The sequence below is a fragment of the Amblyomma maculatum genome, chromosome 11 (genome assembly GCF_055883805.1).
Source record: "Amblyomma maculatum isolate TAMU_Amacu chromosome 11, ASM5588380v1, whole genome shotgun sequence".
Classification (NCBI taxonomy): Eukaryota; Metazoa; Arthropoda; class Arachnida; order Ixodida; family Ixodidae; genus Amblyomma; species Amblyomma maculatum.
The window spans coordinates 114,295,566-114,320,675 of NC_139354.1; the positions used below are offsets into that span (position 1 = coordinate 114,295,566).

At 45.3% G+C, this 25,110-nt stretch overlaps 1 protein-coding gene across 2 annotated transcripts in view; it reads right to left on the reverse strand.

Moving 5' to 3' along the window:
• Positions 1–25,110, reverse strand: part of LOC146174718 (uncharacterized) — a 72,779-nt gene that overhangs the window by 22,890 nt on the left and 24,779 nt on the right. For both annotated transcript variants that reach the window (XM_084583916.1, XM_084583915.1), the window contains exons 5-11: positions 18,092–18,199; positions 17,807–17,855; positions 12,961–13,019; positions 10,838–10,873; positions 7,006–7,058; positions 4,116–4,176; positions 617–745 (exon numbers count right to left, since the gene is read on the reverse strand). In XM_084583916.1, coding sequence (XP_084440042.1) covers positions 617–745; positions 4,116–4,176; positions 7,006–7,058; positions 10,838–10,873; positions 12,961–13,019; positions 17,807–17,855; positions 18,092–18,199 — 495 coding nt within the window. The remainder of the gene's footprint in view (positions 1–616; positions 746–4,115; positions 4,177–7,005; positions 7,059–10,837; positions 10,874–12,960; positions 13,020–17,806; positions 17,856–18,091; positions 18,200–25,110) is intronic.

The window sequence follows — 25,110 nt, forward strand, 5'->3', positions numbered from 1 at the left end:
CTTGCCTCTCGTAGTTGTCCATTCTCATTCGGATGAAGAAGTGGTATGACAACGTCTCTATGGCGAACTCTGGGGCACACCACCGTCACCATGTTCGAACGAACCTTCTGTCCTAGCAACTCGCTGTTGTCGTTCGTCTCTACCAACTACCCACTCATCTGTCTTCTTTTTCTTTTACTTTTCCTTTCTCCTTTTCCTCTTTTTTTATCTTTCTTCTTCTTCTTGTTGAGGGTTAGATTGGAGGTTAGATTGCGACAAGTGTTGGAACCAACAACATATGCACTTCTGACAAGTGTAGTCGTCCACTAAGAAGTGAGATACGGAGCCTTCCTTTCGCCTAAAACCAAGTGAAATAAAAAATGCAAATGTATTTGCGGAACGAAACAGCGAGTTTGTAGGCACTTCGCATTTACTCCTGAAGCAAAGCTTATGCGCCCCACTATTTTCTTTTCATACCGAGCTCGATTCGGCTGAGACCGCGAGTAAAAAACATTGAGACACAGTTAACTGGCTAGACTCCTCGCAATGCTGTTCTTGTTTCACATCGAGATCAGTAATCGCATTGCGTCTAGTGAAAGACTTCACCGGGAATACGGTTGCAGTTTCTCTGTCTCACCTTCACCACGGACAGGTACACAGGCATCCCCTTGAAGTGATCAAGGAGAGTGGAGATGGTGCCTCGCTTGCGTCCCCGTAGTGCTTCGCCGTAGAGATCGTCCAAGACATCGCCCACTTGGATTTGTTCCTGGTTAAAGTACAAAAGATAGGAAGAAAAATCTGGACATTTGTGCAGCACAAGTCTTTTGAAATTTTCCTTTCCTAGTTCTCGCGGAATTACCTCTAAACATGTAAAGCGGTAGTAATTAACATTTTTACTTTTTGCAGTTAGCATCAATCATTTTCATCGGCACAGCAAAACTGATTCAAAGTCGTGTTACCAGATTCTTTCATTCAGTATACGCGTATGACGTCAGTGTTTAAGCATTCGCATCAAAATCCGCTTCGTCAACGCTGTCTTCTCTAAGCCACATTGCCAGTATTTTTTTTGTCGCAAAATAAGCCAGTCAAGAAACGAAGGACAAAAAAGAGACGAGGCACGCACACATCGACTGGACTAGCATAAGTCCTTTATTGAAAAGAGAGAGGCTTCCAAGAAAATCAGCAGGACATAATTGTATGCATTCGAGCCAAGGTATGGGTGATTACCGTTTCCAGAGATGCGAAGCATGGCCGTCAACATTGAGTACGAAAATAATGACAAAATAATCACAAGGAAAGCGCACCTCACACTCACTCACTCACTCACTCACTCAACACACACACACACACACACACACACACACACACACACACACACACACACACACACACACACACACACACACACACACACACACACACACACACACACACACACACACACACACACACACACACACACACACACACACACACACACACACACACACACACACACACACACACACACACACACACACGCACACACGCACAAACACACTCACACACACACACACACACACACACACACACACAGATAAGCGGGTGCTCTAGCACGTTTTGAAAAGAATATTAGTGTCTCTTCTGCATAAAAGGGACAGATTTGTGCCAATAATATTATGTCCTTGCATACTAATGAAATATGCTCCGAGAGTTTCGTGCAGAAAACAGCGGGTAGCAGCCGCATTCCTAGCAATAGCGAGGCAAGTTAGCACCGCCAGTGGTGTTCAGAAAATTGGGTGCGCTGCGGCAGCAAGAGAGAGATTGCTATGAACTGCTTCGATAATGCATTAAAAAAAGTTGCCACTAAAGCATAAAGTCAAGCTTCAATAAACAGTTTGGAGGCTGCCGTTTTTCCAAAACAGGTTTTGAGGGCGTTGACAGAAACGTTGCTGCAAAAGATCAAGATTCGAAATGTTGAAAAGGCTTATCGAACGGCAGCTCAATGGCAAAAGTTTCATGTCACGCCTGATGTGCATAGGTTTTCCAACAACAACAAGAAAGTTGCTGTTAGGCAGGGCATCATCCTTCTTTATTCTGCTCCTTGTACGCTTTGTAACCTTTGCTCCCGTGTGCGCGTGACAGAACGTTCCGTCCTGTCTGTTACAAGCATCATGAAGACTGCTAAGTCACTTTTGTAACAGGTGTAGTGAACAAGAGTCCGCTGACCCGCGAAAAAGCATACATCGGGCCAGTGTAGCACTGAAATGCTGTGAGAGTCGCATTTGTTTAATACACTATGAACACTAGTGACGGTGCTATCTTGTGCCGTCATTGTGCGGAATGCGTCAGCTGCGCGTTGTTTTCTATTGTCTGTATTATTGGCAGAGGCAAGAGCAGTATGGAGCGCGAAATACTCGAAGCGTGTCTCATTAGTATGCAAGGGGATGATGGCATCAACGCAACTTCCATCTATTTGATGCAGAAGGAACCTAATTTCCTTTCGCAACAGCGCTAGACATCTTTTGAGAATTTAGTTCTTTGTCTGCGCTTTTTTTTTTGTTTGATTGAGACACTTTCTTTATAGTAAAGCCCATTTGTTATTCCAGTCGATCTGTGTGCCTCGTTTCTTATCTGTCCTTCTTCTTTTGACTGATCTATTTTCTAAGAATATGGACCAACGCACCAAGATTTCAACTCTGCAGCAAACATTTTTTTGGCATCGAAAGTTCTTATTTACTTTCCTCAGGCAATCGTTTCGTGAATGCACTATCAAGGGCTCGGACACCGACAATCCCCTCCTACTGCTGCAGACGGGAACGATCTTGCCGTCACGTCGCTGCTGCCACATGCCCGTCTTCGCTTTAAGAATGACATTTAAGCACCCGTTGCTGGCTCGGTGGAGGCAGAACACGGTGCGGTAACACATTTTCCTTTATTTTCAATTGAATAACTGACTTAAATGCGACAAGGTTTAGTAGAATTATAGTATCTTATCGGTGACCACATTTTAAGCAGTCACCCGAATACTAGAACCAAAAATATAAAAAATATTGTCTAAGGTTATTTTGGCATCTCATAAAAAATTCGTCGTTAAAAAGGCGAGACAGACACATGCGCATGGGTCTGTCTCGCCCTTTCACTCGTCCTGTCTGTAAGTGCTGTTTCTTCCTTTCGTTCAATCTAAAGATATATAGCTGGTATTAGCAGATATGCATAATTAGGTAACCCTTAGAAGTCGCGAAGCCGCTCGGAGTGGGTGGTAATTTAGCCCTGACCTGTGGTCAACATTTCCAGCGCACACAAGCGAGAAAAAAAAAGAACACTGGGAAGTATTCAGAGAGGGTTGAAAAATCATTCATGTTCTCGGTTCGCAGTAAATCGTAGGCCGGACAGCTCCAAGAGAACATTAAAACGTTTTGACGGTCAAATTATTTAGGCATCATGAAGCGAACAGCGCGAATTATGGCCCCCACAAAATGAAGAAAACAGAAGGAGCTCTGTGTTTATCTTGTGTATGTCATAGTTCGAGCTGTTGGCTTCGGGCCGGTTGCCTTTTCTATATAAGTCACTTGGCACACAAGAACTAAGCGGTACAAGTGGTCAGCATAAATTATGTTAGATTAAGTGCTCTGCTGCTGCGCACATTGGCTTGTGTTGATGACACGAAGCCTACTATTTGATAGGTAGAGTCAGGTGGTGCACAAGCAAGGTCACGAGTGCCAAAGCGCAGACGAAGTGTTTAGTGGAAGGACAGTGGTCGCCAGGGCAAGATAGAAGGCATATTGTCTTTAGAAAGCTAGCAATGTCCTCCCTGGCAACTTCCGACCCGCAGCTTCCCTAGTTGAAATTATTTTACACTGAGACTTGCCGAACAGGCTGCTTCATTTGAAGGAAAACATTACAATAAAAAACGCAGCGGATTCTTTTATATGTGTGGATCATTTTCTTTTATTATTTCGGCCAACTTTTAAGAATTATTTTATTGAACTTTACCTCTGAAATGCATTACGAGCCCCCCTTCCCCTTCTCCTACTATCCATCACCCTCTAGGCAGCGCGTTCAAACCTTTAAGGAAAGTACTAGCAAAGGATATGGAAATTCAGAGGAGAAAGAGTCGGTCTAAATGATCTCTACGTCTACAAAATTATACCTACATCTTCCCCTGCGACGCTGCCCTCGTCCACTTGTGTGACAACAGGAATTCCGGCTGAAAACCTGTGTTCAAAGAAACAAACAAAAATAAATAACATGGACGCTCTAATAAAAGTTTGGCGTTGTGGGTAGTACAGGCTGCTTTCATTTCTACCGCCAGCGTTTCAACTTACTGGCAGAAGTCGTCTCTTTTCCTCTGTAGATCTCTGGTATCAACGAATCTCGATATGTTAAATGAACTGTGCATATATGTGGTCACACTCTAATTACCGTTAAGTGATAACGAAATTGATATACTTTTGCGCTGGAATTTCATTATGAATTTTGAACTGCAATTCTCATGTTATTCACTTTGTAAGATCCTTTATGTCGTTCCTGGTGCTGCGTCTTGCTGGTACATGGTAGTGCCTTTAAGGGTAAGCTCGAAATAAATATTATGTTTACTTTTTAATAATAACTGTCAATATAGCGTTCACTATTACGGAGGAAATATAAACAGAATTAGTGTTCAAAAGAAAACAAAGCACTTTATAAGGTTTGATCACGACCAACATTTTCCTCAACCATGTTATTACAAGAACTCCTCGCTTTTATCTTCACCACATTTTACATTTATTCATTTTCCTCACAGAAGTTTCAATTTCTTGAAGACATATACTATGTGCTATATGTTCTGTATTTTGTTCTTTCGGTACTCTTGAAGACGCCTTCGAGACTCTGTAAAGGCTTCAGTAGTGCCTTAACGGCCCGGGGATCATGTAGTTGTATTACTCAAATAATAAATTGGATTCACTTTGACTGAATTGATCAACGATTTTATTTTCTTCAGTGCTTGACCTGCAGATGCAAGTCACATACAATGGCAGGGTGGAGCTCGCAGTGAGTAAGCAATTCGGTCTATTGTCAAGAGGGTATGAAGTTTTTTGTCGTGTCCCGGAGGCAGCCGGTAATAATACATTTCCAGGTTCTGAGGAGTGTGTGTTAAGATGTGGCCTAAACGCGCCGCACTCGTTCGTCACTAAGCAGACGCAAGGCATGGCGTCACTGTAACGCAGCACGCTAAAGCGTCGCTCACAGTTCGGGCGCAGTCAGTTTACGCACACTTATACCAGACAAAGGTACAGATTAGTATTGAATAAACGTTTAATGATCAACACCGCCGGTATGTTGTCGCTTTGTTTGGCGTGACGCAGCGGTAAGCATCCTGAAGTTTTATGCATTAAATCCTTTAGATCCAGCTGAAGGTGCGTCGCGGGCAACCTCGGCGGCAGAACGGAGTGGAAACATAGCGCCGCACTGCAGCCGGAACGCAAAGCCGAAACTAAGCGAACATGGCAGAAACTTACCAGTGGCCGGACATCGGAGCAGCGCATGCGCGAACAGCCCCCTCCTGGTGGGGTGGTGGGCGAACTCAAAGCACGGTGATAACGAGAATTCTTTCCATTCAGTAGCCTGAGCTGCGCATGCTATGTAGCGTCGCGACCGTAAAGTAATCCGTCGTCATCTTCGAAGGCTTAAAATAGAGACATTTAGCATACCGCTAGACCATCAGTATGCATGCGCAGATCACCCGGAGCGCAACAGATGGCGCCACGTCACATCAAATGCCGGCGAACTAGGCAAGAAGGGGCGGACTCAGAGCGTGCGCCTTTGGTCACCCCCGAGATTGCACCTCAACCAAAAGATGTTGGCCGTGAAAGGAGTGCCCGAAGGTTTGCATATACTAAAGTGCTCGGTTCTGATGGCTTGGCGGCGTATACTTCTAGAAAAGGAAGAACTTCACGGACGTGATGAAGAGCCCCAAGCTTAAGTGAGACAAATAATAGCAAGCTAAGCTTGTCAACCAAGCACTGTGAGGTATTGGGCCAATGGACTTGTGTTTGACAGCTTTCTACTCGAGTAACCCACACAAAAGGCTAATATTTTAATTGCGGGAGATTGAGGAGACGCGAGGAGGCGAAACATCCTTTTCTTACACCCATGGTTTAAGCGAACTACCCTGTTGGTTAATTGGAAAATATGGGAAAGGCCTTCGCCTTGCAGTACGCATAGTCAGGCTGATGATGATGGTGAACATGTTGTTTTGGGGCTCAACCTTGAAACGCCCGTTCCTGGTTGAAGCGCCGTCGCCGCCGTGAATATCTGCTTAACCGGTGGCCAGCTGCCCGGTGGATCAGGGAGCCACCCTATCACACTAAGTTCTAACACTGCCATGTCATGCCATTAAAGGTGGAGCTTAAGCTCCCCCAAAGTTTGTCTACCATAAAATATATACGCCCAGAAGAGAGACGCATCAACGGCGCTCTCGCACCGCACAAGGCGAAATCACGAGACAAGGTGACGATGCCGGCAGGTGACACTGCGTGCCTCCTTTATAATAATCAAGAACTGAAAAACGATCGAGTGCCAGTGGAAAAAGGTTACGTGAAATTATAGAGTTGTCTCTAACGGCACTTTCATACAAGCATATCTCTTTCGTAAATTATTTGCCTCAGCATATCGCATAATAACATACCAGGAAAACTACGCTCAAAGTATTGTTGTAATCATCGGCTACTTTTTGGTATTGAGAACACGTACTCCCATTTCCTCGATCTGTCACTCCGCTGGAGAGGAAACGTAAAGTATACTATGGACTCGCCTACACCGGTATACTGACAGAACCTTTCGCGAGCAGCTCTCAAGTATAGGCTGCTACTTTTCAGCCATGTATTTGATGCTTGCATCTTGTTTTAACGCGAAAACAAACTAGCAAGCTGTTGATTTTCTCTCTGGAACATAACTATTCATGACACTCATTTCTTAGGGAACGAAAACCCGAAGGAGCAAGGGAAAAGGTGCTACTGGTTTTGCTTCCTTGAGAAGAGAAATGTGTTCGTCGGACCAACTCACCCTATGCTGATGCCGAGGGTGTCGCATGGGACAAACTCGAAGCTTTTGTAGAGCTGAAAGTGGGAGAAGACGGACGTCAAGCAGCATTGCTGATAGCAAAGTAAGGAAAAGAAAAAATGGTGAACGAGGAAAGTAATCATTAACGATCAAATCACATACAAAATATTTAAGTCTTTCAGTTCCTACAGCGAAAAATAATTTGTCGTGAACTCCAAATGCGGCGGAAAATAGCTGCGTGCCTGCATCATGAAAGCGTGAAAGAAAATTTGTTTCTAAACATCCGATCCGAAGCTCAGTAAGGTTACAAGAAATAGTACTGGGACAACCTTGCTTCATCACTTTACCCAAATGGAAGCGGCATTCTCTACAAAAAGGAGAGGGTGTGCGCAGAGCCCTAGAAAAGCACAGCAATCAACCTCTCTGAAAAACAGCAGCCCAGGACCTTATTCTATGGAAAACTGACATGGGTCCAGCAGATTATAGACAGCGAGGCTCAATTTTACTCTAACTACAAAGGTTCCCAAAACGAAGAGTTATCTTTTTTCTCTTCACATGAGGGGCTTGCGCTAGCTTCCATAAAAGCCATGACCCACAAAAGCAGTACGAAGAATAATCTTGTGCAGAGGAGAGCCAGGGCTGACGTCATCGCCCTCTTGAGCACGATGGTACCTCAGTGATGAAGGTAAAATACTTTTGCCTTCAAGGTGACTTTCGCTTTCTTCTTCATTTGAAGTTAGGACAGAATCACAGGCCAGTACCGATCCTGGATAGCAGACGTTTAGCATTAGCTACCGCCTTGGCAGAAAAGAAGTTCAGGAAACATATTTTTAGGGAGTGGGACAGGACAGGAGTGGGTGAAGTATGAGGGAGGATTCGAAGTTTTTTTCCTGATGTTTATATTTGCGTCGCATATACGCTTTCTCGAGGCGTCATGTGGGCCGTAACTATGTGCTGGAAAATTGGCGCGACAATTGCCATCGACCTCTTGCGCGCACGCCAGATACACTGTAAAATCAGGGTGAGAAGACATAACAGCTAATCCTGTCACATACTTCGATCAACTTGTGAAAAAAGTGTCACTCCAATGTGTTGTGTAGGTACAGCATCGAAATAAACCGCTCCCACTTTGAATTGTTGATCTTTCGGCATCCCCATGCCGAATGGTGCTGAATGTCATGAGGTGCTGAAGCAACTTTTCCAGGCAAGCGAGGGTGCCCGCTTTGATCTCCGGACAAGGACAAATATCTGAGCCACGAAGTTTGTCTGAAATGCGTATAACTAGAATTTCGTGGATTATACAGAGGATACGGCTGTTGCGGCCGTCTGACCTTCTGTTATATAAGCAGCGTGCTGAATTAACTCCTGTTCAATACACTTCCGCCTTGACTTCTTCACTTCCATGCTCAGTGGCTGCTGAAACGTAATAGTAACGTTGCATTACTTCGTTTCTTTTTACATTTTTATCCTGTGCAATGGTACGCGGTCAGATTTCTATGTTATTAGGCATATTATAGTGTCACTGCTTTCGTTTAGCTATGTAAAAAAGGAGCCCGTAAAATATTTCCTCAAAAACACTACAGAATAAAAATTGGGAAGATTTAACCCGATTCAACATAATTATTCGAGCGCAAGATCTGGTAAGCATGACTTCACAGTCTCAATGGAGTCTTTTCTTTATGCGAGCTTCTCTCCGTCGTTATCTGCTTCGAGCCGATCACGCTTTCTCTTCGCTGCTGTTTCTCGGCGAGCATATCGGCTGGATGGTTGTGGTATCCAGCTGAGTCGGCAGACTCAGCTTGACGCCTGCCCCGAATCGTTGACCTACGCTGACCGACATGCATGTCGTACAAGGCGAGACATGAACAAAACATTGTCGGCGAAGTAGTTATTAAACATGCCATCTAGTCACTTTGTATCATAGCGGAGAGCCTCCGTGCCCACTATCGGGACGATCGTTAGGCTGCCCCGGGTAGTGCTACGGTAATTAAGACATAGAAGCAGGCAGTGGCGTAGGCAGGAGCGCTCAGGTGGTTCAAGCTAAAACTTTCAAGTGAATGACTTTAGGAGTTGCAGTGTACAGTGCAGCTGCGTTATAAAACGATTGGTGTTACCGAGGCAGTTTGGTGCTCGCTGGCGGAAGAAAAGAATTCGGTTCCGCCAAAGTTCTCACGCACCAACTTTGTAATGAAACGTTACTATTGAAATTCAGAAAATATGTAGCGTCGGGAATTTCAAATCAAATCATACCTTTCTAACATTTCTTTTCTAACACCCAAAGCTTCTAACGAAATGGAAGTGTGTGCGGCTACGGTTACATATTTCTGAGAAAAAAAAAAAAACTTTACTTGGCTGGTGCCTCAAGTAGGTACTTTGCGGTTACAGCTTAAAAGTTTATAGATGTGTATTGTACAAATGAATCGGTATTCTCACAGTACACTCACAAATACCTAGAATTTAGTGTGTACGCGGTTTATCCAAGGCGCCGTGAATAGTTAAAACCACAGGTGTCTGTACCATAGAGGTAACATATTGTAAAAGAAGGTGCGACCTACACCAACAGGGGATGTTTCTGTCCTGAGACAAAAACTATAAGGAGAACATTTCAGGTGACTTCAGGCTTCATTTATTTTTGAGTGGCAAAATGTTATTATGAAAGTATCTGAGCTGTGTGTAGTTGGTAAGGATTGAAGTAGTTTTCGGCAACCTTATCCGGGACTTACGAAGGAGCGCATGCACTCATTCAGCGAGCTGACGAGGCCTACAGAGCCTCGCACCAGCTCTACCCTTCATCCCACCCCTCCCTAGACAATAGACACGCAACACTATGGCACAGACTGCAAACACACTCTTCCTTCACCCCTTACCCTATCCCACTACCATCCCTCCTTCCTCCCTCCTGCCTGTACCCTTTGCCCACAACCCTTTGCCTCTTCCTTCCACATCCTCTTTATCTCCCCCGCGGGGTCTGGAGCACTTGAAGACCTGGGAGACCTGCTGCCCTCGGAGGACCCGGCCGTGCAGATCATCGCCACCGGCCGGGCTACCAGCGTTATGAGCCGGAGGGACATACACTTCAGTTTCAGTGGGTCGTGCTGGACCAGAGGCCTGCGCGCCCTGAATTCCTACGTATAATAAAGTTTTTCTATCTGTGTTTTTCCAAGACTGATGTTGAGGTTAATGGTTGCTTTTCAGACGCCTTCGCCCGTAGCAGGATTCCGTGCAGAAAATTGAGGGCCTTGTGCGTATAAAATGAGAACAGAATGTTTCATTTTTTATTTTCTAGCTTAAGGATACAGTGTCACTTGACATACCTACAGCATTAGCTTCCATGATGCATTCAACTTGTAGCACATCTGTGCCAGTAACGTAATTATCTTGTTTTAAATAAGGTTGAGACGCTGACTGCATGAGGAAGGAATTGACGCTACTAAATCCGTGTATCCGTGTATCGCTTGTGTTCACATTAGCGACACAATCTCTGACTTAGTATGTACTAGTGCTCGAAAAATAAAACGGAGCACGGGCCCCTAGAAAAAGTACGCTCCTTCGCCCAAGCTGCTGATGATGCGAACACTAAAAGCGTCAAGCTGACCATCCATGTATCCCGTACGCACCCAAGCTATCCACATGCGCATCTACTTGCAGGGTGCACCGCGAAACTAAATTTTGGTCGTTAGTGGGCCCCGTTTATTTTGGGGGCACTAGTACGTACATCTGGGCTCATAATGGAAAGCTTTGGGTGCGCATATAAATGGCTGAGACCTTTATTTTAGGCAGTATACAGCAGGAGGCACGGACGTATGTGACGGACAAACTGTGTTTGCGTACTTACCCCTAAGTGCCAAGTTTGGTCCAGAAAAGTGGCATTCTGCGTAAAAGTAAATTCCGTATTAAGATACATGGACCGAAATATATATCTGGTTACAAACCGTGTTGTCAAGCACATGGAGAAATTAATGGCGTAAATAACGATTGGCACCAGGTCATCTCCTCATGAAACATCAACCAACATTTAAAACATGCCATGAGAAATGGCTTTAGACGCCGCCTTATGGGCAAGCCTTTCTCAAAACTCTTGCTATTGAACAGTGCAGAAACGACCAATGTAGTGATTGCATAATATACATATTTCGTGTTCGTAAATATGATTAACCTCGGGTGGGGTATCTAAATTGCTGTGTCGGGAGCAAACGTACGGCTAGCAGGCTCACGCCCGGTGCTTGTTCTGCATGATGTCCTTCATATAGGTGAAGTTTGGACTTCGAGGCTTTTATTTCTTGAAAATCTCCACGCCGTTACTTCTCTCATTGCCGTGTGCAGAGTTCCTCGGCTACCCTCCTTGACTATTGGCGCGAACAATAATTTTTGCTGGCGCCTAGTTGCTTCTTAGCCTCTGTTAGGCTACGTGCTTTCGTTAGGGCATGCTCGATCAGATGGAAATGATATCACTTTCAAGAAAACACACGAAATTATGAAACCAACGTGCAGAAATACATTGCAGTTTATTTTTAAACACATGCTTGTTGCGTTATCGCTGTCCTTTTTCCCTCGCGTTGACAAGCCAGGAAGCGCTCAGCTGCGCTACTTTTTCCTACTGTAACCTGATCTCACCGTGCCCTTAGGATTCGTACCTTCTAATGACAAGTTCTTATACAATGCAATGCATTTCTTTATGCAAAGCTCAGATATTATTCACTTTTTTGCGCTTATCTACCAGCATAAAAAATAAGTTAAAAATGTTCACCCTCAAAGTGGCTCAAAAGTTCGCCATCAGTGTCGAAGGCAAGCCAAGTTTTGAAAATTGTTATTCGTCTTTGCGGCTCAAACATTGCAGGGCACTTAAACTCTACCTATAAAGGCATCAGGAGACAGCGTAGACTACCAGACCGCATGTAAAGCCTCGCTTTAACAAAGCGGTATGAACGAGCCTACGTGTCTAAGGGGTAACGTGAATGCAAGCTTTCTGGCAGGCTGATTTTGACATAGCCCGCCCATGTGAAAGGAGAGGCCAGAGTTGGCAGTTCCTACCAAACGTAATGTCAGGAAACCCTACATCCAGTCAGTGCGCAGCCATGTCAGCTGTCAGCTACTGCTTGCCAGCGCCACGCTCATGATGTTTCGCTTAAAACTTTCGGTGAACGGGGTCTTTAGCGCTATCGTGTTAACAGATTGCGTGTTAAAGCTACGATTTAACAGATTTTTTAAAATGAAATTTCCGTTCTTTATATTTACAAAATTGCGTCACAGAAATTCGAGCTGCTCCATTTCTATGATGTTCTAAAAAGGAATGTCTTTAAACGGACTTTGCAAGGTATAGTCATGACTCCAATATTGTGAACCAAGACGCCTACTCAAAGAAGTTTAAATCTTTTAGCGTCTATGAATTTTACGGCCTTTATTCGTGCAATATAATCACACAGGCCCAGTTCAGAAGCTAAATGTCAGTACACGTTAAAGAACCCCAGGTGGTCGAAATTACCGGAGTCCTCCACTACGGCGTCTCTCATAGCCTGAGTTGCTTTGGGACGTTAAACCCCACAAACCAACCAACCAACCAACCAACCAACCAACCAACCAACCAACCAACCAACCAACCAACCAACCAACCAAGCAACCAACCAACCAACCAAACAAATGTTTAGGTAAGTGACAACAAAGTAGAGACATTCATCGCTGCTACCAGTAGTCACATCTCGCGTTCCAGAGCGCCGATCAACCTGCCAATATTTTCATTTATTTTCTTTTATGCTATCACTGAAACCTTTAACTTCGCAGGCTTAGAGCGTTTTTAGAACAAGTCAAATGGAGCACATTTGCAATTATTTGTAACAAACAAATATAAAAAGACTAATTTTAATGCAGCAGACACTACATTTTATCGCTTCGTTGTAATGAACAATCACCACTAAAAGATGTGAAACTCTGGTAAGAAGCCCGTAAGATAGTGAAACTCACCCGGAGAGATATGTTAAATGAGACCTTGTCTACTTCGTGCAAAAGCGACAGCAGTATTTCTGCGAAAAGAAAGCATATTTAGACTAAAACAAGAAAATTATTGCAATCTTTAACCACACGCGTTCATCACAGGAAAAGAATGCTTATTCGGGTGAGCACCAACGAGTGTCTCCCTCCGGTCGGTTTTCTCATTTAAGACCTTGGTTTCTGTTGATAACTGGTGCATTGTCTTCTCTTTATCTTTGCGGATCGCGTGTTGTCAGCAGTCTTCACTTGCCCCCAAAAACTCCATTTCCCCCCCTCTTTGGCAAGGATAAACTTAACGAGAACTCGTTTCTTCACGGTAGAATTTTCTGTGTTTGCCTGTCAGCGTTACACCCATCATATCAACCGCCCTGTCGACACTGTAATTTTGAGCCTTTTTATTATCATTCAGGGACGTTTAGCACCGCAGGCGAGTAGTGCCAGAATGCAAATATTGCGTATCTTTATTTCAGGGGCACGAACAATGTGCTTTTCGAGATCCCAGGAATTTATAAAACACTTGCCGAACTGACTTTCATGATGCGTGCTATATTTTCGCAAAGCCGTCATCTTAGCTCAAAACTTGGCCTAGGCACAAGCACTATGGTATTGCGATAAAGCCGATGGCTTGCGAAACGAGAAATGCATAGAAGAATTAATAAATTTATTGAGAACGGAACACAGGAAGTGCGCTGCTGATGCATTCCTATACTTCTCTCGGTGTGAAAAAGCAAGGGGGTGCAAGGTTACGATGGCTCTGACACAAATGGCCAAATCACCACCAGACAACTGCAAGGAGATGAGGGGTTCGTTGAGGGATATATACCGATGAAGCATAGAGTACAAGACCAAAAAAAACAGGTTAAAATCTATTTGGGGAACCTGAGCTGATAAGTTAGTAATTAATTCTGCACTGATTTGGGATCACAACCACACAGCCTCCGCATTTCGCGTCCACTGCACTTACCAACCGAGCTGCAGAGGTGGTTTTTCAGCTATGTTTATGCTATCTGCAAATAAATATTGAGAGTTCAACAGTGCTATTTTCGTCCATAGCGGTGGACGTAGCCCGTCCTGCATTGCCGTGAGTGTCACGTGTGACGTGACCAAACACAGAGGCCAGGAGTTGTGCGTGCGCCCTCTTATGCTATCGATGGCTACAAGAACGATAAAATAGTGACGTTCTCTAAGCCATTACTCGTATATATGCATAGAAAGGAGGGACTTGTTACGTGAATATACCTGCAAAGCAGCAGCATAAAGCAACGACATTTTTCTGAAAACCACGCGGAAATGGAACCGTTCCCCGTCGTTATTAAGACTATCCTCTCGAATTAAACGATCTGTTAAACTGTAATCGAGGTCCGGCTATCTCGTCATTAGATTCGGTCCTATTATCCGTGTGCAGTGTCTATGCTTCGTGTTCTGCATAGTGTATTTCAGTTTTGTTTTCATTTTTTCTATTATATAATAAATGCGTGAAACACATATGTGAGCACTATGTACCATTGGCTCCGCATCTAAACTTGTACTGTGAAGACGTTTGTTAATGCTTTGTTTTTTGCAAATTGGAATGCTTATTTTACATGCTAATGCACTAATCGGAGGCTGCTATAACAAGCAATACCTTGGTTTGCTTGTAAAGTCATCCATGTGCTAGAGCCATGCCCGTGCATAACAACAGCTGCATGGCGTAGTCATGACACTGTGTCAATACATGATAGTCATGAAAATGTCAGTCATAACTAGACTCCTGATCTTTGAGGCTACTACCACGATTAAAACCTTGTCGTGCTTGTGAAGTCATGCTCGTGCTAGAGTCATGCCTGTACACTACACAATCTTGCCTTGCTTCTCGTGCAATAGCTATACATGACAACGCTATATTAGTTAGCCATGAATAGTCACACTGTGGCCATAAATGGCAGCTAAAGTAAGGAACAGTAATTGTTTAATTTTTGGACTTTATCCTTTGACCTACACCATGCTGTTAGACCTAAACCCGTGACCTGTACAATTAGAGCTTGCTCGTTTCCAATGATAACGTCGATTCCGAGGCAAGCACAAGTGCTCCACTACGGCGCTGGAGTCGCTCAGCCAGTCATTGAAAGCAGAGATTTAAGTGATGGCAAATGTGTGCCTCGTTTCAGCCAACTACACGAAGGTGGGCGACCTGTGCAAAACCGCTTTCGTGGAATATTACATTTTTAGCCAAACTTTGTGCGACGTTTCTTTGCAATTTACCTGCGTTTATTTTGTTCTGTTACATATATCATCCTCCACATCCCTTCCATTTCAATGCCAAACTGGCAATGTAGATAAAACATTAAGAAAAAATAAAAATGCTTTTTAACCCTTTGTTGCATACTGCCCACTACAGTAGACAAATGTCTACGATTTTTAGAGCAAGTCCAGCGCATTACAGATACCCGTGTGCATACTGGTAACAACAGTGGACAAAAAATTGTTGTTTCTACCGCTCTAAATGGCATGGCAATACCACCGATTTTCGAAAACGTAGTTGCAAAATGGGTGCACCCTGCTCGTACGAATAAATGACGTCCATCTCCAATAATTTTCTTATAACTCGCCTTTACTTATAATTTGAAGCATATAATTATATAAAAGTGATACAAGAGGCACCCAGAGACAGGTGCTATAAATACTGTGGCTGGGTAAAGCGGAGATATATTCTCATAACATTTGTAAAATGTGCACTACAGTGGACACCATGCATGACGGGATAAACCGCCCATACAGAGCATGGCCCGTATTCCGAGTTTGCGGCGTTATCGAAAGTGTCGTTATTTTAGTGAACTCGAGTCATCTCATTGGTGGAAACTCCACAACCGGATGTTGCCACTACGAAACCGGAAGTAGTGTCAACATCCTATTCCAGCGTTTCCACCAGTCAGATGACTCGAGGTCTGGGAGATAGCGACACTTTCGATAACGACGCAAACTCGTAATACGAGCCCATGTAAGCATCTTCCGTGCTCTGTCACTTACAACATCACACGCATGGCTTCGCATTTTTTTTTTCATTTTGTGTTATGCACTACTACTCGGTTCTCAATGGAATGCAGCGGGCTGCAAAGTAGAAATTGTTATCTGATACCGAAGTCTAGGAAATGTTTGACGTTCTTTTCTCAGACTTGGCGGTTATCAATACAAAGCTCTTTTACAACCATATCACAGCAGAGTGCACCATCGAACTTTATTGCAATCGATACATGAAGACAGGGCTGACAAAAAACGAATCAATGACCACAGCTCATAAAGGATACCTTTCTGTGTACCTACAAGTAGCTTCTGCGGCAGTGAATCTAAGGGTACCTGTGAAATGAAGCACTGTTTGCAACGATGTGCACGTTTTCTGCGTCAGTTTCGCTGTCAAGAGGCATATACTACTCAATGATATGAACGACAGCAAGAGCAATAGCACGTATCTCTGCGGAAGGTGCAAGGTGTGCATGTACGTTGGCGGCAACAGTGTCTGTTTCTGTTTTATAAGACAGAGTAACACAGCATCTAGCCTATTTTATTCAAGCCTCCGTGTGTGCTGCAGTAAATCTTGATTGCTGAAAAAAAAAAAAAACTGCTCTGAACTTCCGCCCTCGGAGCTCGGGTGCATGATGTCCACTGTAGGGGACATTCTATATCTTATAGAATAAACACTTTGAAAGGGGCAAACATTTTTTGTGGAGTTTTCTGGATGCACAAATACAAAAAACTACCAAAAATCGCTCTTAGCAAACGTAATCTTTTATCATGCAACAAAGGGCTAATAGTACCGGAAAGGTTCTGCCATTTCACCTGACACGCTTTCGAGTTTACATTTTACCAATGCCTTGTTGAGGTCCAGTCCGCTGTGTATTCACTTCAATTTTCCATCGTATTCAACTCCTTTCGCTCACCCACGTCCTACGAAGAAAAAAAAGAATTTATGGATTCTCGTCTCAAAACGTCATTGCTTGTGGCTCTCTCTTGTTCTGAAGTGCGTAGAATTCGGTAGAAATGGAGCCTCTTTCGCAGCAGCACTTCCGAGCACTCCTATGAAATCCTTAAGGACAGATTTGTGCCCGTAAAAAAACAAAAACAAACTACATAACATGCTAGTGAATTCACTGTGAACTGCAAGAAAAACGCGCCCAAAGGCAGCGTTTAGATCGACGTTAAAGAAAAGCTCCGACAACTTTTTTTTTTTTCGACATACGATTTTACTAGCAATTTCACTTACGTGTTCCCCAGTTTTCTGCATATTTGTGCTGAACTTCGCAGAGATGTGACATCTTGGTGCAGCATAAAATTATTTTTGATATTTTCCTTCTCGTGGCCTGAACCTCGGTAACCTCCACCGGCTGCAGTGCCTGCGCGACATCGCTGGATGCGCCGCTGTGTGTATTTGCCACGCGTTTATTGCAGGGCTAAAGTTGCAGCTTTATTAGGTCTAGTTATTTCAGACGAATTGTGACTCCAGGTGTAACTTACACTCGCCATTTCAGCGAGTCTACGCGCACACGGTGTGCTTTGTGACTTTATCCGGACGCGATAGTTGACATTACCGAAACTCAATTTCGGTATCGGGGGTCTCGATTTTAGCTTATTTAGTAGTTACAAATAATGTTTTGAAAAAAAAAAAAAAGATTTTTCTGGAGGAGGGAGGGAGCGGCTTTAAAGAATGTGATGCAATTAGAAACTTACAATGGTTAAAAAGTAATTATTGACCTTTAGCAAGGAGACAAGTATAAGTGCTTTGTCATTGTGAGAGAGGAACATTACAAAAAAACTCAAATTCTTGTGTGATAACAGCCACGCTTACCTGCGAGTATCTCGTTCCCGAGTATGGAGTCCGATTGGCTGTACATTGCCTGAATGAAGCCGATAAAGAGAGAGTCAGACAAATGGTCCCTCCGGTGAGGCCCATACGACTCGCAAGTCTTGTGATTCGGCTAGATTGCCCCAATAACCGACTCCTTTTTTTTTTTGTTAAAGCGCAGAGCGAAAGAAATCTTCCACATGGCATTCCAGCTGGTAATTTCATATATATACAAACTCCTAGTACACCGTTCACGGTCAAACAGGCCGCATACACACGGCTTTTTACCGCAACAAAGCTGGGCGACTGCAGTAGGCACGTGACAGCCGTCTTGAGCAGATGCCTCTTGAGCAGCACACGTAGGAGCAGGCGGCCTTTGCCCTGCGCCGTCTGCACCTGCGAAGCGTGCGTGGGAAACAACGACATGGTTTCTTTTTATTCAATTATTTGTTCAAACTGTTAGTCTCCATTTACATGAATGAATCATTACACTCTCAAACACCACGTGTGGATTAAATGCTGAAAAACTCGGATATCTGAGAAATGAGCAGGCATTGAGGTAATGAAAGGAGGTTGAGGGGGTACAGTGCGCGCAGATACATTGAACAAGCATAGAAATCTATCGAAAAGCATTTTACACCCTGGGAATAAAACGCAGTCCTATTCGAACCACCTGCAACAGGAGAATCTGTAATCTCTTGAAAGGACGCATACCGCTGGGCTACCAACGATCTCCAGTGTGACAAATAATTATGTGATGAACAGGGCTAATATGTCGTTCTACCGTGCATTACTAGTAACTTCATTCTTTACCAAACGTTGTTTTCACGAAACCATTTCGAGCCAAAGCTCTGCAATCTTGACAACGGCATGTGTTATGTAGCGAGAATCTGAAACCCATACTCGTCACAGCTCAAACTCTGGGCAGCGAACACGGCTGGTCGAATGGGCCCAATAGTTGGCAAGAAACGATGGGGTTCTTAAATAGTATAAATACTGCTCTTCCTCCTCCTCCACAATAGGAAAGCGGAAAAAGAATAGATAGTACGGAAAATAAACATTATTGCTTATTTTTTGTCACGTCTACACAGATGGAAAAATATTGAAAAGCATTTTGTCTTTTACCGCTGCAGGTACATATTTCTGTGAAGTCTGAGTACGTATTAAAGAGGCTACTGAGATAATAGTTTAAGGAAGGCATTGTTACGTATACACTGAACTTATAAAACTTGTGGGAGCGGTATCCGACTGGCTCCCGTGCAATGAAACCTTATGAGAGTATTACTTATGAAACCTCAAAATCGATAATAGAACTTGACCCATGTTACGTTAGTCAAATACTGCTGAACGTTCTTCTGGGAATATTGTGTATTTTGAGTGTGATAAAAAGAAAAAGCGGCGTCAGTTATGAGACTTCTTACCCGCTCCCCACAGAAAGTTCTTGGGTTGCCATCCGCCCTCTCTTTTTCTTTTTAGTTTTAGTTTACTTTTCCCTAGTTGATAAGCTGGTCTCCCTAGGTCATTATAAAATCAGCGCAAAATACGGACCGACGAGATAAATTCAAACCCGGGAAAAGTTCATTGCACACTTAATGTAGGAACGAGCAAAGTGTAGACGATTTTAGTTTCTATGCCTGGGCGCAGCCATCTTAGTTTCATTGTGGCGCCCCGTATAAGCCAAACTGGGGAAGTTCGTTCCGGCTCCTCTTGACGCCATCTTGGGCTGTGCTGTGCGTGTTGATGCTGCGATGTGGCAGGATCAGAGTGCTGGTTCCCGGTGCTCGTGAAAGCTATCCGACATCTTGGTGCTATGCTGTTTTGTTTTAGCGCGCCAGCAAACTGTATACCATCCGCTTGGCACAGCGACAGCTGTTGGAAACAGCAGCAGCGGACTGCGCACCGCTTCCGCAGGCTGAACTCCTCAGAGTTAACTGTGAGGATGTATCTGTTCTATCTTTCATAATACATGTATTTTCAAATATATTTTATAATTGCAATGGTAACTCTACCCACAAACACACAGCGAATAAACCGTACGGGCAGCTATCGAGCGCGGAATATATGACACTACGAAAGATGCTTTCCAGTCATCGCCGCATTGATTTATCGTGAAGTGCGACCCATTTCATGTCGTGTATTTCTCTCGACAGTGTATATTTATATTCGAAGTTGCGCTGTTTTCATTTCACATTAAAGGTACGGGCTGCGTTCACCGCGGTTACGCCGCTAACCGCTGCTATCGCGTATCGAGCTTGGCGAATGCATGCGTATCTGTGGTGCGCCGGCAACCGAGTGCGAAAAGCATACGATCGAGCTTTCCTACTTCAACAATGTATACTTTCAAGTTAGATTACGGATAAAGAATAGCGCATAAACAAAGTAGGGCGTAACGTACCATCCGTTCAACGTTTTTACGCAGCCTTGCTGTACGTCCGGCGGCGCAGCGACATCATATCCCCGTCCCATCGGGGCAGCACGTGTTGTTGAGCAAACCATAGGAAAACCTGCGCTCTCAGCCGCATCATGAACGAGGACGACAAATTAGGCCTAGCGCTACTCCGCTAGGCCTAAATTGTTTCGCATCGAAGGCATATCCAACTGCGCTTTGTAATTGCTCAGCGCTAGAGTAAATTGTTCCTGGTGGAACTGCCTCACTGCCGATCCCATTATATCAGTACAAGGAAGATGTAAATTTCGATGATGCCTTAGCAGCAGAGAGAGCGTGGTGATGATGAGCCGCGCGCCGCAACAGCGGCAGTTGGCTGTGTTGAGAAACTTGTTTGTATTGCAATTATCATTATCAACAACACGCTATGGGCAGAGATCTGCAAGAAATAGCTTTTTTTTTCCGCCGGCTTATTGCTTAAGTGAAGAACAGATTTTACCACGGTCTTCTGGCGCTGGCGGATGATTTACGTCGTATCGTTGGCGCAGAGGGCTTGCGGCCTGCCCAGCGTACGTGTTTACTACGGTGGAGGAAGTAAACTGGGCACCATATTCGTGAGTCGTCATTGGTACTAAGTCTGTCTATCTTACACAAAACGTTCATATGCGAATTAAATCAGGATAGGCTGGAAAGGGGTGAAGCAGAAACATATCACAGCCGCACTCGGATTGTCGTTGCATGCTTCCCGCATACGCTCTCGGCAATCATCTTGCGATTTCTTTGTTGTTTTTTTGTGCAGTCCACGAACACGCATTGCTCTCCCGATGACATTACCACTAAAATGGGCGTTAAGAAAGGTATTTACGGCTCTCAAATGACAATATAAAGAGGTGCAAGGCCGCTCTGCTATGCATGAAGCGTGCGAATGCACAGCCCACTCGGTACTGGCAACAATGGGCTGGCGCTATGAATCTGGTTAGAGAGTATTTTCCTCCTCTCCTGCTCGCTCTCGGTAAAACGGTCTGTACTCCCGGACAAAGTTTTGTGCCCACGCAGGCAAAGCTAACTGCGCAGCAGAATATACCCAGTCCCTTGATAAATTACGCGAATCGTGCTCTGGAATATTATACTGTAGTGTGGTAATCTTCGCCAATGACACAGACAATCCTCCATTTCCTGCTGCCCTCGTTCCACTCTCCTGTGAAAGTGTTACTACTTCGACTGTCTTCTTCACACCGTCCGATGCCGCTTCACGCTATCCGTGCCTCCTGCTTCCATTCGCTGTTCTCAAGTTCGAAGAAGGTCTTAGTGCAATGTATGCATCGAATCCATTTTCGTGCCCATCCGTCCTGCTACGCGGCTATTGTCTCGGTCGTATTGAAGAACTTGATCCCGCACGTGTAAATGCTCTTCCTGCCACGCCTACTTCATTAGACGTTAATGTTCTCAGCTCTTGCGATATAGCGACCACTTCGACACTACCCGATGTTCTTCAACAAGCTATTGACGCAGATCTTCCACCCGCGCAACGCGATCAACTCTTTGCCCCTCTACGGAGCTTCACTTTTGCCTTCGACCTTCCTCACACTGCTCTGGGTCGCACGTCTGTCGTTACGCACACAGTCGACACTGGTACAAACGCACCATTACGAGAGCGTCCTTATCGCGTGTCGGCCTCTGAGCGCGAAGTCATTGCTGATAACGTGGACGATATGCTTCGCCGGGGCGTCATACAGCTATCAAACAGTCCATGGGCTTCTCCGGTTGTTTTGGTCACCAAGAAAGATGGTTCATCCGGTTTTGCGTCGATTACCGTAGGCTATATAAACAAGATCACGCGCAAAGACGTCTATCCTCTGCCACGAATCGAAGACGCCTTGGACTGTTTACAGGGAGCCGAGTATTTCTCCTCTTTGGATTTGCGCTCTGGCTACTGGCCGGTGCCGATGGCTGATGATGACCGCTCGAAAACTGCCTTTATAACACCTGATGACTTATACGAGTTCAACGTTATGCCCTTTGCCCTTTGCAATGCCCCGGCTACTTTCGAGCGCCTCGTGGACACTGTTTTTCGTGGACTCAAATGGCAAACATGTCTTTGTTATCTGGACGACATCGTAGTTTTTTCTACCGACTTTTCTTCTCACTTTCTCCGCCTAAAGCATGTCCTCACGTGTCTCGCCGACGCTGGGCTTCAGTTGAATTTGAAGAAGTGCCACTTTGCCGCTCGAAAACTCACAATTTTAGGCCACGTAGCTTCTAAGGACGGCATTTTTCCCGACCCTACCAAACTTCGCGCAGTTGCAGAGTTTCCGAAGCCAACCTCCCTGAAGCAGCTCCGGAGCTTTATCAGCTTCTCCTACTTCCGACGTCTCATCTAGAACGTCGCCTCTATCATCGCTCCTCTGACCCAGCTCCTTGCCGGCAGCTCCGACCAATCAGCCTGGACTCTGGCCTTCGATAAAGCATTCGACACTTTACGCCGCCTTTTGGTTTCCCCTCCCATTCTACGCCACTTTGATCCGACTGCGCCTACGGAGATTCACACTGACGGCAGCGGTATTGGGCTTGGTGCCGTCCTTACCCAACGTAAGCCTGGTTACAGCAAGTATGTTGTGGCATACGCCAGCCGAACATTGACGAAAACAGAGTCCAATTATTCAGTGACAGAAAGGGAATGTTTGGCCATTATTTGGGTCATCGGAAAATTTAGTCCCTATGTGTATGGCCGACCGTTTTATGTTGTGACCGATCACCACGCTTTGTGCTGGCTGGCCTCTCTGAAAGACCCATCCGGTCGCCTTGCTCGCTGGGCTCTCCGTCTCCAGGAGTATGACATCCATGTCACTTATCGATCAGGTCTGAAGCATACGGACGCGGATGCTCTTTCCCGCTCGCCGTTGCCAAGTGATACCTCGTCTGACCACGTCTGTGCTTACGATTTGTCGACTCTTGCCACTATCGACATGGCTACCGAGCAGCGGAATGACCCCTGGATCAATGCCCTTTTGGATTTTCTCTCAAGTCCTACTCCCGGTCATTCATCCAAAGCACTCGTCCGGCAAGCCCACCACTTCTCCATTCGTGACGGTATTCTCTATCGCCGCAATTATTTGCTTGATGGACGGAAGTGGCTTCTAGTCATCCCGCGTCATCTCCGCGCCGACATTTGTGCTGCGTACCATGGTGACCCACAGTGTGCCCACAGTGGCGTATTGAAAACCTACACGCGCCTACGTCTTCGATTTTATTGGCGTGGAATGTACCGCTTTGTACGAAGTTTTGTGCGCGCTTGCGAATCTTGTCAACGCCGAAAAACTCCACAGAAGTCCCCTGTTTCGTTGCAGCCGTTACCCTGCCCTGCTCATCCGTTTGACCGCGTTGGAATAGATCTCTATGAACCTATTCCTACTACTTCCGCTAGAAACCGGTGGATTATCGTGGCAGTCGACCATCTTACTCGCTACACTGAAACATCACCGTTACCCTCTACCTCCGCAAGAGACGTTGCTTTATTCCTTCGCAACAACTTGATTCTTCACCACGGGACTCCGAAGGAACTGCTCAGTGACCGCGGACGCGTTTTCTTGTCCGAAGCTCTTGAGGCCCTACTGAAACAATGCCACATCATTTACCGCACCGCAACTTCTTAGCACCCTCAGACGAATGGCCTGACCGAGCGCTTCAACCGCACTCTGAGTGACATGCTGGCCATGTACGTCAACGACGCTCATTCCAACTGGGACCAAGTTCTTCCCTTCATAACCTACGCGTACAATACTGCGATACAGACCACCACTGGATTCTCTCCCTTCTTTGTTCTATACGGGCGCGAGCCAACCTGTACAATGGACGCGCTCTTTCCCTACCGCCCTGATGTCTCTGAATCGACGCCACTCTCGGACGCCGCCCAGTACGCAGAAGAATGCCGTCAGCTCGCCCGTTCGCTTAAAACGAAAAACCAGTGGCAACAAAAACACCACCGCGACACCGGCGAGCCTTCTACATATGCACCTAACTGCCTGGTATGGCTCTGGGTCCCTGCCACAACCACCGGCCTTTCAAAAAAGCTTCTTGCTCGATATCATGGTCCATACCGAGTCCTCCAACAAACATCTCCTGTCAACTACGTAGTTGAGCCTGTTACGCCCTCTGCGGACTTGCGTCGCCGTGGACGCGAAACAGTTCATGTGAACCGAATCAAGCCATACTACGATCCGTCTGTTCTGTCGGCTCCATAAGTCGCCAGGATGGCTCCTTCTCTCCCCGGGGTGACAATGTAGTTGAGTGAATTTTCGTCTTCATAGCCACTGCCATGGATCGCGTGCTGGCGCGCTCGAGGACGAAGACGTTGGCCGCTGCCTTGCTGATTGGCCACGCCTGACGCTCCCCTGCGAGTTCCTCCTGAGCGGCTACATCCATCTGAATTAACACACCCCTACAATACCATTACAGAAAAGCCTATGTTGTTATTACATCAAACAATTGTACTACCATATAGGTCAGTACAATTTTAGTGTAGTGTATTTTAAAATCAGTACACGACACAGTGTAAACTATAGGAGCCTACATGTTGTGCCGCGTCTAGCGGAGGCGAAAGGCATCGAGGGGCCCTAGTCGGATACATGGATGTATGGAATATAGGAGCGTCCCCTTGGAAACGGGGTGGTAGGAGTTGCTATCATGCTCAGTCGCGGCATGATGGCCGCGCCATCTGCAGGGAATTTCCTGAAGCGTATGTCAGCTGCTGCTGCTGCTGCTGCTGCTGCTGCGTCTACCCGTCGGTTTCTGCGCGCTTTCGTATTACGCTTGCTTCGGCAACGTACGCGTGATGTTCATTAACCGCGAATATACTTTCGCTTAAATATTTAGTAGTCTGAAGAAAGGCATTTATGCGTTCATTGGAGGCTCGTAAGCCCTT